Source organism: Anser brachyrhynchus (assembly GCF_964034855.1).
Source record: "Anser brachyrhynchus genome assembly, chromosome: 2".
Taxonomy (NCBI): Eukaryota; Metazoa; Chordata; class Aves; order Anseriformes; family Anatidae; genus Anser; species Anser brachyrhynchus.
This window is the reverse complement of record NC_137695.1, coordinates 113,979,397-113,993,028: the sequence shown is the minus strand read 5'-3', so window position 1 is coordinate 113,993,028 and position 13,632 is coordinate 113,979,397. Positions and strand designations below refer to the sequence as shown.

The 13,632-nt window shown below is 38.4% G+C and overlaps 1 protein-coding gene across 3 annotated transcripts in view; it reads left to right on the top strand.

Moving 5' to 3' along the window:
- CDH2 (cadherin 2) overlaps positions 1-7,739 on the top strand; it is a 118,836-nt gene extending 111,097 nt beyond the window's left edge. For all 3 annotated transcript variants that reach the window (XM_080579825.1, XM_080579826.1, XM_080579827.1), the window contains one exon: positions 6,330-7,739. In XM_080579825.1, coding sequence (XP_080435951.1) covers positions 6,330-6,536 — 207 coding nt within the window. In that variant the 3' untranslated portion in view covers positions 6,537-7,739. The remainder of the gene's footprint in view (positions 1-6,329) is intronic.
- Positions 7,740-13,632: the final 5,893 nt, after the last annotated feature.

Sequence of the window (13,632 nt, the reverse complement as noted above, 5' to 3'; positions counted from 1 at the left end):
ATGTTTATTCTTGTTTCTTTTAAAGAAAAATCAGGCTAATACACTTTCTTTCATGTTAGCAAAGCTGCAGAAAATTGAGTTTGCTCCTAATAAGGTATACAGCAATGCAATTTTAAAGTATCTACAGGGAGATAACTAGCAGAAAGCTATTCCAGTTAAATGTATTTTAAGAATATCTGGGTTTGTGGAAGACTTGTATTAGAAAGAATTGGCTCAACAAAGAGGATTCTGCATGCCTTTTACTTCTAAATACTACAATTATTATTGGCTTCTGGAAAATAGTGGACACGGGAGAATAAGAAGCCTCCATTGCTGGCCAAGACAATGTACACACAAAAACTTCCTTGTGCCTGCTTATCTTCTTCCAGATGATCATTTTCCCATGCTATACTTACATGAGTGTGACCAGGCAAGTAGTGGGGAAGAACCCATGATCCTCAATATCCTGAATTTTCCTTTTCCGTGCAGCAGAGTTAATACTTTTACAGAGCCCAGACAAGGAATGAGGGTAATTCTGAAAAGCCAGAAAAGGCGCAGAGGTTTGTCCAGCCTCCTGTGATTTCTAAATTACTCAGCAAGCTGTTCTTGCAATGCTGCTTTTCAGTACGTTGTCACTTCTGAAGAATCTAGCATCAATGTGTACATGCAGATGTAGAAACAGTAGGTGCTGTTCTGATTTAACTCAGTATGTTTATATCACAGTACTGACAAGCTGAGAATCATTTTCTTACTTTCTTCTTTCGTATTAGCTCAATACCTTTGTGTTTCCTTTTGCCCTTCACCTAAAAGAGAAAGCTTCTTCGATCTACTCTTTCACAGTAAAATAATGTAAATAATATCATTGACTCTAAAATAAAATTACCCCTGTAGTTATATATGAAATTAAAGAAAGCATGGCAATTTTCTTATCTTCAAGTTAGCTGTGAGTTAATTATATCCTCTGATTGAAAGGAACTATCTGAGGTATATTCTGTTTCAAACATTATGTATTTAGCTTATTTTTATCATAAGGTCTTTCTTAGGATTTCAGTTTCATTTTACTGTGGGGCATTCCACCTAACTCACTCTGAAGCAGACAGTTGCAGCCAAGGTTTCTTCATGCTCAGTTTTTGCCAGAAGCCCCAGCAAAATGAAGATTTTATTTCCTCACAACAATTTTATCTTAATTTGTGTTATATTAAAATTTCCCGTGGCAAATGTGATTCTAAGAAGTCTATTGGGGAAAAAAATAGCATTTTACTATAGTAGTTACTATTACAGTTAACATTCCAAATTATCAGTGTCTGGAGCATAAACATTCAGGCTACACAGGTTTTCAAGCTCCCTTCAGGTAATTCCACCTGCAGCTCATTGTAAGCAACCCTTGCAAGATACCCAATTTGGTAGGGAAAAAAAAATCAGAGGTAATTCCTCTGTTTTACATGCAGTAAATTAAAGAAATATCTTTGGTAAAACCTGTACCAAACATTTCTTAGGACAGTTCAGACAGAAGTTGTGCCAAGCTATGAAAATGACATAGCAAGATAAGAAAGGGCAAGTTCATTATCTCTGCATCCAAATTTAACGTGATTAGGCAGAAAGCTTTCTTCTTCTGTAACTACTAGTCATGCCATAACTTTTTCCTTGGTCAGTCGTAACCCGAACCATGTGCAAAACTAGCCCAGTTGCTAGCTGAACAGAGAGAGGCTGCCTTTCAGTTGCCAGTACCTCGGTAACGAAGTCTGCGTTTACCCCATTGGCTTGAAAAGATTACAAGGCTTTGTGGAGATCAGTCCAGTCTTTTGGAGGACTTGGCTCTGTTCCCAGAGATGCTGATCAGTCTGATCCTTTGGGATGCTGGCCCATGTGTGGGAATTAATTTAGTCTGTTGAATGCTATGCTCACCAGTACCTCACACACAGAGCTAGTATTGTTCAGATTAGCCACTGAATTACTCCAACTTTTGACAAAAAAAGAACCATAGTCATTCATTTCAGATGCTAGAGAGTTTAGCTACCATCACCTGAGAAAGCATGGGGTGTTTTTTTCCTCTTACTTCTATTACAGTCATAGAAACAAAAAGTGAAAAAGACATAGTGGGTCATTTTGTTTTTTTCCCTTTGGCAGTAATTTGTTTTTGCAATATATTATGTTCTAGCTGTCATCAGTTGTATTAAATCTACCTAACTCAATGAGACATATGTAAGTATAAGTATTTTGTAGTGTTCTAATGACTTCTCAGTTGAAAAACAAGTTACAAGTATGATAAAACTTTGAATTATTTTTATAACACTTACAAAGTTAAGATAACACATACAGAGCTATGAAATTTCCAAAATAAGAACGTTCCAGAGGTGCCTTATAATCAAAATATGTTTTGCAGGCATAAGCTAAATGACCTCGGGGACTTTCTTGTTTTGTCTGTTTCAATGGATAGATGAATCTCTAATTTAACGGGGGGAGGGAAAAACCTCCTTTTCTTCCAGTTCAGTGTACAAACAAGTCAGGGAAATAAGTCATGTGTTATTAAGAATCCTCCGTAGACTTTTTTTTTTCCATTTTGAGCTTTTTAAAACATAACCTACGCAGTGTGGAGCATAATTAATGCTTAGAATAGTCGGGATTTGCAGGACAGTATCAATCAGACCTGTTTGAAGAAGCTTTGTTAAGCCTGTTTTCAAAAACCACCTATGCTGTCCTTAGAAATCTTAAACAAATTATATTGTGGTGGAGAGTTTGTGGCTAAGAATATATTTCTAATCAATAGAGGACATAGCCTGAGGTAAATTAAATTTAAATTACAAACTAAAGGTCTCATCCCACGAGGACATGGAGGACCCTCAATTCATTCTTAGTAAATGGTTATTGATACAGTGCACCTTTAAGCAGAATAAAAGTCCCTCTACATTTTCTGTTTTCTCTTGTCAAGTAAAAAACAGATTGAATCAGTCTTTCATATTTCCTGGTAAGGCTGTATTCTTCCATTCTCATCAAAAGTCTGTTGAACCTGATTAAGTAGTAGGATTAATGAAAATAAAAGCATTAGATCTCTGATTTTTGTAAAGCTTCGTATCAGTTTGAGATTTTGTTTTTTTTTTTCCTTTGATTTGAGACAAATTAAGAATGCCGCACATACCAAGCAAGCGTAATTTAAGGTTACCTTTGTTCCTCAGTCAAGACACTGCTGTAGTCTTTCCTCTTCCTCTGAAAAACGTGTAAAAGAGGAAGAGGAAAAAACGAAGTTGCTACTCAGTCTGTTCTAGATTTCAAGCTCTCCTTTGTATTGCCATGGCATTACTGGTTTTCACATCAGCTGCTCTTATGTCTGCTTTTGTGCATTGCAAGTGTAACAAATGCAAAGAAATGTGACTTAGTTCTCCATCTTTCAGGAGAATCAAGCGCGTGTCTCAGCAATTCAGCTGTTGAATAAGCTGCTCTTTATAATAAGACCTTCGGGTTTTCAGATCAGGAACCTGTATTCCAAATAACTACAAGAAATCCACAGTTCTGAGATTCTTGAGCGCATCTGGGAAAGACTGAGGGATTTTTTGAGAAGTGGTTGACAATGCCATTTCAGTAAAACCAGAAGTCCTTGGCAACCATTTTTTGCCTTCTCAGTCACGCCAACACAGCACGTTGCGGTACCACCTGTTCAAAGGGAAGCAGAAAGGTGGCAATAACAAAACTACAAGGAGCTTCATAAGCCGATTTCATTGCCTAAGCTAACATTGAGCATCTCCAGCTTCAGACATGCTGTAGAACCCAGCAGTGGAGCAAAGCAGGGCACTGAGTAGGTTCAGAGAATATGCTTAGCAGAGAGGATGTAAAAAAACCACACTATAGCATTCCTTCATTATCTTACCATGTAACTTGCCATAAAAATACAGCAGAGAACTCGGTTGTCTTTTGAAGAGTTAAAGACTAAGTTCAGTTATTATACTGTGAGTCTGAAGAATTTTTGACCAAAAGATAGGTGCAACTATCATTGTAACGTGGGCTGTGGAGTTGAGTCAGTACTTCATAGCATGGCCCATACCTATGTTCTCTGAATAAAATGGGTTACACAGTAAGAACAACCTTTGAAATAGCGCATTTGTCAGTGAGGTGCTATCTTGTCAGTAGCTCAAAACCAGATTTATTTTTAAATGCAATCATAATCCAGGCAGCAAACTGCAAAAATCCAACATTCCCTGTGGAAAGAAAGGCAGAAGGATGTTACTTACCTTCTTGGTGTGGATGGCTGATAGGCATCAGAATTTCTGCAGTCACGTAGGGAAATATTTTGTTCACTGATTTTAATAAATTAGAATCCCTTGTTTGGCTGGCTGTTCCTAGTCAGAATTTCAGGGAAATAACATTTTCTCTCCAAACCAGCTTTGTAAATGACTTTTCACACACAGACACCTGAGATTCATACTGCAGCTCTCCTTAAGCTCAAGCTTATTTTCCTTCCCTGTCACCTGTGTTTGAAAAGCATGGATGGGAGTTCATCACCCCAACCAAGCTTAAGGGAAGATACAAATATTGCAAGGCCAGTTAGTGCCTGAGAAGTTAAGTTGCATTTCTGCTTCAGCAGCAGAAACGGAGAGAAAGCCTTAGAACTATTTCAAGTTTTGAAGCTGAACAGGAGAAGTCTTCCAACACTTGCTTTCTGTTGTGTTTTAGGAATCTTGAATTATTTGTCCTTACTGTGGCCATCAAGATGGAAAAATCCAAAGAGAAGGATAACAAGTATCACGAATTATGTTTATCGGATAGTTCAAAATTATCCTCCTTGTGCAGGCTATTGATAGCCTGCTTGATGTTGTTGTACTACGTGAAACGATCACTTTGTCCAAAATGTGTTCTTGAATGGAGGTCTCTAGTTTGATAAATATGCTGGGCCTTTCCAGCACTGATTTGCAAAATTACTTTAGGTACATTTTCCACGCTTCTTGAATGATTTTAGGTGATTAAAAAATCAGGATTCTGTTATCAATACTATATGTTTTAATTAATGCTATTAGTTTAGCATATATCTAGGAAAAAAACAGCTATTTCCATTCCATCACACTTAGACTAAACAGTTCATGATTGAGAGTGAAACATCCTTTTGTATAAAGAGAATATGTTAAATAATTAAAAGGATGCACACCAATCCTTCAAAAATGAATGTAAGAATGTGTTTCTTTAAAGAAATAAACAACCATTAAAATTAAAAAGAAAATCGGCACAAATAGCACTGGTTAAAATTATTTTAACAGTGAGCAACTTAAAATCTTATCTAAGCCTTCAAGAATTTTGGCAGTCATACTATTCCTCATCAGTGTCTGCCAGAGTAGATCATCTTGAAAGTGTGGAAGATCTTGAAGAATCATTGCTAATCCTGTGGAAGAAACTGTGAGGTTGAAAAATCCAAAACACAAGAGAGCTTGCTTTTACTTTTAACTTCAGGCTGCAGCCTGTTATATTCAGCTTGTAACTCTTCCCAGAATAAGTGCATCTCGCCACAAAGCAATTGCTTCATATTCTAAAATTAAATTTATTGTTTAGGTTTGCACCTATGTAAGAAAACAGGGAAAAGTCTCTTCTTTAGAAGAATTGTGGTTCTTTCCCTACTTTTCCCTCACTCGGTTTGTTTTGGTTTTAGTTTGGGTTATTCAGCTATAGAGAGCAGAAGTTTAAAATTACTGAAGACCCAGTATTCGTGTGTTGATAACATGACTACTTTGAAACAAGGAAACAGAAATGGTTTTAGTGATGTATTTAGCTTTGATGTCTTTTCTTGTGTGTCTTTTATGAAGAGTTGATAGAATCTTATGGGTGGCAAAGCACATACGGCTTAAGCCAACATATTGTATCTTTTTCACACAGCAGCCTGCAGAGGTACATTAATTTTGCAGAACTGACTAAATATGGCTTTTGGCACACACAGATGGACCTGCAGGCCAGCGATGTCAGTGGATATGTTATTGGCCATGTGAGATGGCTGTTAAAGCAAATCTTTGCAAACATGCATATTTTTCCTATCCCATCTGTCTGTTTAACCAGTCCCATATTGCTCATGCCTCAGGTTGTGAGCCGTGTAGCTCTGAAAGTGTATATTTATTAGCATTGTTCCTTGTATAGTGATGTTCTCTTACAGTTTTGTTAGAGCTGCATGTACAGTTACATTCAAAATGTCCAGTGTTTAATGCTGGAAACCCATCCGTGAGTCCTGCTGTTCTGCTTGACATGAACCACGGACAAACAAGAACTTAGTTTTCTCAGGTGGTGATTGGTAGATAACTGCACTGCAGTGTTCCAGTTACTTGCTGCCTCTTTCTCTGATACAGAACTTATTTCATTTTTTCTCCCTTTCGTTATTACAGGGACTTAAAGCAGCCGACAATGACCCTACAGCCCCACCATATGACTCCCTCTTAGTCTTTGACTATGAAGGAAGTGGCTCCACTGCTGGATCCTTGAGCTCTCTTAACTCCTCAAGTAGTGGTGGTGAGCAAGACTATGACTACCTAAATGACTGGGGCCCACGTTTCAAGAAACTTGCTGATATGTACGGTGGAGGTGATGACTGAACTTCAAAGTGAACTTTGTTTTTGGACAAGTACAAACATTTCAACTGATATTCCCCAAAAGCATACAGAAGCTAGGCTTTAACTTTGTAGTCTACTAGCACAAGTGCTTGCTGAAGGCTTTGTCATAGGCTGCAAACCAATTTGGGCTCCGTGGAATATCAGTGATCCAATGCTGTTTGGAAAAAAATATTGAGCTCAGTTACACTTGAATTTTACAGTACAGAAGCACTGGGATTTTATGTGCCTTTTTGTACCTTTTTCAGATCGGAATTAGTTTTATGTTTAAGGCTTTAATGGTACTGATTTATGAAATGATGCATTAAAGAGACAAAATATGTTGGGGTGGGGAGGAGTAAGGTGAATCACAATATGCTTCAACATGCTTTTGTTACATCGCATTGCTTTTATTAAAATAAGGAGATTAAAACTTAAAAAAAAAAAAATTCCTCGTGGAACAATTTTATTATTTGGGAGAGAAGACCATGAGGTGGAACAATGTACATTACTTCTAGTTTTAGATGTTAGGGGATTTTTTTCACTAAAATTCTAAAACTTATGCAGCTGGTTGCAAATAAAGGGAGTTTTCATATCACCAGTTTGTAGCAAAATTGATTTTTTTTTTCCTTACGCTAGAATGTTAGACACATTTCGGTCTTAATCCATGTACACTTTTTTCTTTTTTTAATTTCTAGTACTTTTTCCCACTTCACTGTAAAAATGGTATGTGTACATAATGTTTTATTGGCATAGTCTGTGGAGAAGTGCAGAAACTTCAGAACACGTGTATGTATTATTTGGACTATGGATTCAGGTTTTTGCATGTTTATATCTTTCGTTATGGATAAAGTATTTACAAAACAGGTTGCAAACAAGTGACATTGATTCAATTGTTGAACTGTAGTTAGAGTACTCAATATTTTTTTTTATTTTTATTTTTATTATTTTTTTTGTTTGGGGAGGGAGAAAAGTTCTTAGCACAAAAGTTTTACATAATTTGTACCAAAAAAGGGGGGGAGGGGAGTTGGCCTAATACTGGTGGCACGAGTAAATATACAGTATGTTTTGGGGGTGGGGAGGGAAGGGGGAAGGAGCTTTCAAACTGGAGAGACTTCTGAGAACAGCTTTGCCTCTGTATTGTGTACCAGAATATGAATGATACACCTCTGACCCCAACGTTCTGAATAAAATGCTAATTTTGGATCTGGTGCTTGGTTTGCTTTTTTTTTTTTCCCTACCTGGGCAGCCCTGACTATAGTAAATAAAACATACACAAAGCACATTTGAATTGTGTGAGATGTGCATTTCTTTAGCATGCAATACAGCTGGACTGAAAATAAGCTGCATATAGGAGAAAGTTTGGCACAAAATTTGAGGCCGGGTTCCCAGGTGAAGCAAAGTGATATGTGCCATTTCTGGGAATTCAAAACTTGCAGTTCCATCTAAGTGACTAGCTTTAATGTATATTACCTAAATAATTAAGCTTGCATCATTTTTGGCTCATTTCTAGACTGACAGTAATGATTTTGTGATTGTGCTGCTGGTTGCATAAACAAAAAAATTAGAGGTCCTAGCAGTCAACTGCTACCTGAACTTTCTTGTGCTGAAGTAAAGGCAAGTCTTGTTAACTTCTGTGCAGGTCAGAGCATGTCCTTCAAGGAGAACACTTACAATCGTGGAACTTAATCGTATAAAGTCCTTTTAGGAGATTAGTCATCACTAGTCACGTTTCTAACCTGTTACAATGATATATTTGCAAACAAAGCAAGCGCAGTAGGTGCAGCAATTCTGCCTTCATTCACTTGCAACAATCTGCTCAGGTTTAATGTCTACATTTACGCTCATTAAGGGCCTAATTGTGAACAGTGTGAAGCCCAAACTCAGCAGAAACACCACATTTCCGCAGGCTGTTGAGAGAATTGGAGCAGCGGGAAGGGATCCAGGCCCCAGGAGTAGTGCTGCAGCCTTCTGCGCTGGGAAGGCTTGGAAGGCAGTTGGTCTGTGGGTGATGCTCTTCAGCATGATGCCACTTCACTGCTTCCTCAGCACTCCAACCCTAATTTACATAATGTGACTGTGATTTCCAGAGGTGAATCCTGAAATCTGAGTCAGAGAGCATTGTGTACTGCATATGACTAATTACAAAGTGTGGTATCTCTTCCACACTGAGCTTTTCATAGGAATGCCTCCTTTCTTTCTCTTATTCCCAATGATGCCAGTGAATGTGCTGAGAGGCAGCAATCCTCTCAGATTGGAATACATCCCTTTAGTGTCTGCATACCTGGCTATTACTTATCTCATGCATTAGCTTGATGCGGCAACAAAACCTTATTTTTTCAGTAATGTGTCAAAATTATCAATGAGCTTCTTTAAGCTATTTCCATATTAATTGGTGGTGTGGGGAAGAAATAGAGTGGGATGAACAATTGAAAATCTGGCTATGCATAGTTAAGTAAGGAAAATTTTATAAAAGGCAGGATTTAAACCGTGAATGTGTGTCAAGCAAAAGGCCACTTTTAGCATGTTGATTTTTTCCATCTTCTGTAATTTATACAAAAATGTATTTTAAACATAATAATTCTGTTGGTTTTGGTATTTGGAACCAAAAAATTGGAAATGCTAGATGAATTTAATTTAATTGAGATTGAATGCTAAAAGATAAGGAGGCGGAAAGGTTTGTGAAAGATTTTCAGTTTTGACTATAGCCCATTATTTTGTTTAAATGCAGTAGGTGTCATCTTTTGTGAATACTCAGCTCTTTTGGACAGCAATAGGAGCTCATGCATTTTGAGTATTAATATATCCATTTATCTCTGTCTTGATCAGACAAGCTTACAGCTCTGTCTACAGCAGCTTTGCAATTCTAGCAGTGGTTCTCAAACCTAGTGTTAGGTCAGCGTTAGGTCTGCTAAATAGAATGAAGGGTAAATCATTTTTTGTATCTCATACATATACAAGGAAAAAAACTGTTTGAACTGACCCTTGTTCATAGAGTTTCAAGTTTGTTGCTATTATAGAAATGCGGAAACAGGTTTTAGTCTAATATGCTTGGAGGGTTACACTGAGAGGAAGAGGATGGCCAACCTGTAGACCCTGCAATTGTCGGGGGAAATTCTGGCTGCTTGTTTTGGAAATTAAATTAAGCAGTAATACATACTGTTTCTGCCTCGTAGACATTGAATCCAAGGGAAGTTACTGGACAGAAGTAAGACCGTAGAATATTTTGTATCTCAGCTTTTCCACAGTTTCTATTTCCTTTCAATGATAGTCCCTCATAGTCTATGTTCTTCTGAATTTAGGGGCTGTAAAGGTGAGGAGGAGAAGGGTCTTTGTTGGAAATGAATGTCTTAAATGGGCACAGAAGACCTCAGATACAAGTAGAACCAGCTTCCTGTGTTTCTTTAGGGATTCCCAAGTACTGGTGAAGGATGTTAATACACAACAGTCTAAACTCTTGTGGTTTAACCCGGCCGACAGCCAAACACCACACAGCCGTTTGCTCCCCCTCCCCCTCCTTCTCCAGAATGGGGGAGAGAAACGGGAAAGTGAAGCCTGTGAGTTGAGATAAAGACAGTTTATTAAGACAGGAAAATAATAATAACAATAATAATAGTGATAGTAGTACTACTAATAATAATGTGTAAGAAAACAAGTGATGCACAATGCAATTGCTCACCACCCGCTGACCGATGCCCAGCCTATCCCCGAGCAGCCGGCCCCCCACCCCGGCCAGCCACCCCTATATATTGTTTAGCATGACGCCAGATGGTATGGAATACCCCTTTGGCCAGTTTGGGTCAGCTGTCCTGGGTCTGTCCCCTCCCAGCTCCTGCTGCACCCCCAGCCTGCCCGCTGGCAGGACGGAGCGAGAAGCTGAAAAGTCCTTGGCCTGGTGTAAGCACTGCTCTGCAACAATTAAAACATCAGCATGTTATCAGCACTTTTCTCACCCTAATCCAAAACACCCTACCAGCTACTAGGAGGAAAATTAACTCCGTCCTAACTGAAACCAGGACAACTCTACTTACACTTCTTCCAATTAGCTGAAGTAGTACTCAGGTTCTCAACTGGTGATTTTATTGGTGGTGATGCCCTCTCTGGCTGTGCTGTAGCACTGTTACATGCTGGCTGTAAAGCTTGCTGTGATCTTTCTGAATTACAAAAGACGCACGTAAATCAGTTTGATAAGGCAGACAATAAGCACTGCCTTCTTCCCTTACTCCATGTTATTTTGTCTTTCTTGACTCTGCTATATAAAATGTTTATAAATTCATGTAAATTTTAAATGTAAGATGTTTAATTTAGTGTCTGAATTGCACTGTTTTGCAGACAGATGATGTTTCTCAGTTGCAAACAGAAACATTTTAGACAGCCACTTACTTTATTTTGGTGCCAAAGTAGCAAAGTTTGCTCTAAAAGCCACATGAAGACTGCTCTTGGGAGTTCTGCTTCTTGGTATGTAGCACTTCTGGAACTCTACCAAGTTCATAATCCTGAAGAGGGCTTATATTTACTCCGCCTTGGCCCCATTCACCTTAACACACAAGGTAAAGTGTTTTCTGATAAGGAATGGGACACAAATTGCCAAAAGGGTCTCTCAAATCTGTCAGTAGTCATTCAAGATGTCACAGGTGAGCTACTGCCTATTCTTATCTTAGACAGCTACTCCCAGCTTCCTAAGGAGCCTTCCTTCTAGCAAGAGTAGCATGTTTTTAACAAATTTACTTTTCTGGGTCAGGAATGTGAAAGCAGAATACCTGACTGCTGTTACCTCAGTCAATATTAATTATTCAAATAAAATGCATAAAAGTCACTTAAATGTGTTAATACACAATCCACAAGGGTATGTTTTATACACATTGTTTTTCTCATTCAGCCAGAGATGGTCTACGTTCATACGATGCCCTTTTTTTCATTTCTTTTAAGTAAGCTTTTCTTCTTTTTATTTACTGTAGCAAGAATCTTTCCTAGGAGTTTCTCTAAAGCATCGGATAACTGCTCTTTGCTTAATATATGCCACAGAAAAAAAAAAAAAAAAAAAAAAAGAATAATGAGGAAGTTGCAAGTTCATCGATAATGATGAATTTTCCCTGTAACAACAAAGCCCGGCTGGGAAACAGAAAAGGATGAGAATGGCTAAGGGAAAAAACACTAAGCACTTCCATAGATCCAAGGTACCTTCCTTGAATACAGGCAGGGAAAGAGCATCATCCCCTTTGATCAACCAACACAAGGTCCTCTCCAACCACCCTGCTGCTTTTGGAATGGCCAAGCTGCTGTTTCCAGCGTAATGGAGAACCTGCAGATGCCTCTTTTCTGGAGCTCCCAGCATAATGTTGCTGCCTTTCATTCTGGGGTATGTTTCACCACATTTCACCCAATTTTTCCACTCAATTCACCAAGATAATTGAGCAGTGCCAAAACTAACTCAAATCAGACTGCATATTCTTCAACTGACAGCTTCACAGGATCAAGGCCTTGGTCTTGTTTTGGTTTGGTGGTTTTACTGTAGATGTCAGGATCTGTTCTCAATGCAGTGACAGCTGCGAGGACTTGTCTCCTTTTCAAATGTTAGTGTCCCCTGAAACCTCTGTAGATTTCTAAGACATCTAAAAACGTAGCAATTGCCAATAATGTAGTAGCTAAATATATTTGTATGGTCTTTTGATTTTTCTATCATAGCAGGGCATAAACTAATGTGACAATGGGAAGTTGCAGCCCCCATGGAGCTCTTTGGAAAGATTAACCAGGGGGAGGTGGTGGGCATGTGTTCTCCGAACCGTTCTCTGTGCAGTTCTGGCTGTAGAGATTGCATATATGTGTGTGTGTGTGCGCGATGAACGGGTGCTGCTCAGATTCAGATATAGTCACAGCTCTCTTTCACCTCTTCCCTGAGCAAATGCAAGCCACCCATATGTGACCCCTGAAACATAAAGCCTGGATGGAGCTCCTGGGCAGCCATGTCTCATCTCTTTCCTCCCCAGCATTCCCTTATCACCTTTATAAGCAGACACTACCTGGAGATGAGATGGCCATTATTTTCTCATTGCTTTTATCTTTCTTCTAATGTGCTCCTTCCCCCCACTCGGGTCCTGTGAGAGACTGATTTTTTATATAAAGTATTTAGGATAATTTGTTTTGTTCATGAATTACCATTGTTGCCTGCTGCTATTTCCCACTCCTAGTATATCTAGTATATTTATTAAAGCCCTTCTGGTTTTCATTAACAAACTCTGCTTTTCTAGCTCTCTTGACAAGCCTGAGAGAATATTTCTATATTCTCTTTTTCCCCTTTTAGATTCTGTAACCAGCTCTTTTGCTGCTGTTTTCAGACCTTTGATCCACCCCCTGTAACTAAAATAAATGGTCAAACTCTTCTTCGTTTAAACAGGTGTATCTTTTTCTTTCTTTCCTTCTGTCTGTCTTTCTGTCTTTCTGTCTAACTGTCTTTCTTTCTTGTGGGGAACATTCCTGTTGACTTCGTATCTTTCTTCATAGCACCCAGAAAAAAATAAATTGGATTTTGCATTGTTCATAATAGCTATATTTATTACTTTTTTTGAAAATATACTTCTTTTGAGAGGCTTTCTTTTAATACACTGATGCATTTGTAAACCTCATGATGGTATGCATTTATGCAATTTACTGAAACCACCTCCAAGTGGTTCACCCCCTCCTGCAGAGCCTAAGTACTGGTTCTGAAAGCAACATATTTTGCTCTGGGTATGAATAATAAATAGTAGCATTGTGCAAATTACTTTTATACTCCTGCTTCTGAAGATAAAATTTGTTGATGTGCTATGGGTGGATAAAGATAGACAGATCTGTGGGCCCACCCCTTCTGTGTTCCTTGTTACTGAAGTTTGATTATTATATTACATTTGTTATCTGCAGTACTGCAGGGTGAGCTTATAAAAACCCAGCTGTCTCTGTGCTCCATAAATCAAAAGTAATGGCCAGATAATCAAAATTATGTTCCAATTCTAGAACATTCATTACTGGTGGCATTGTATAAAGCAGATATAAAAACAAGCGGAGTTTTTGTGCTAGGATGATTACAGGGAATTACAGTAAAAACATAGAATCATTGCTGGTATGT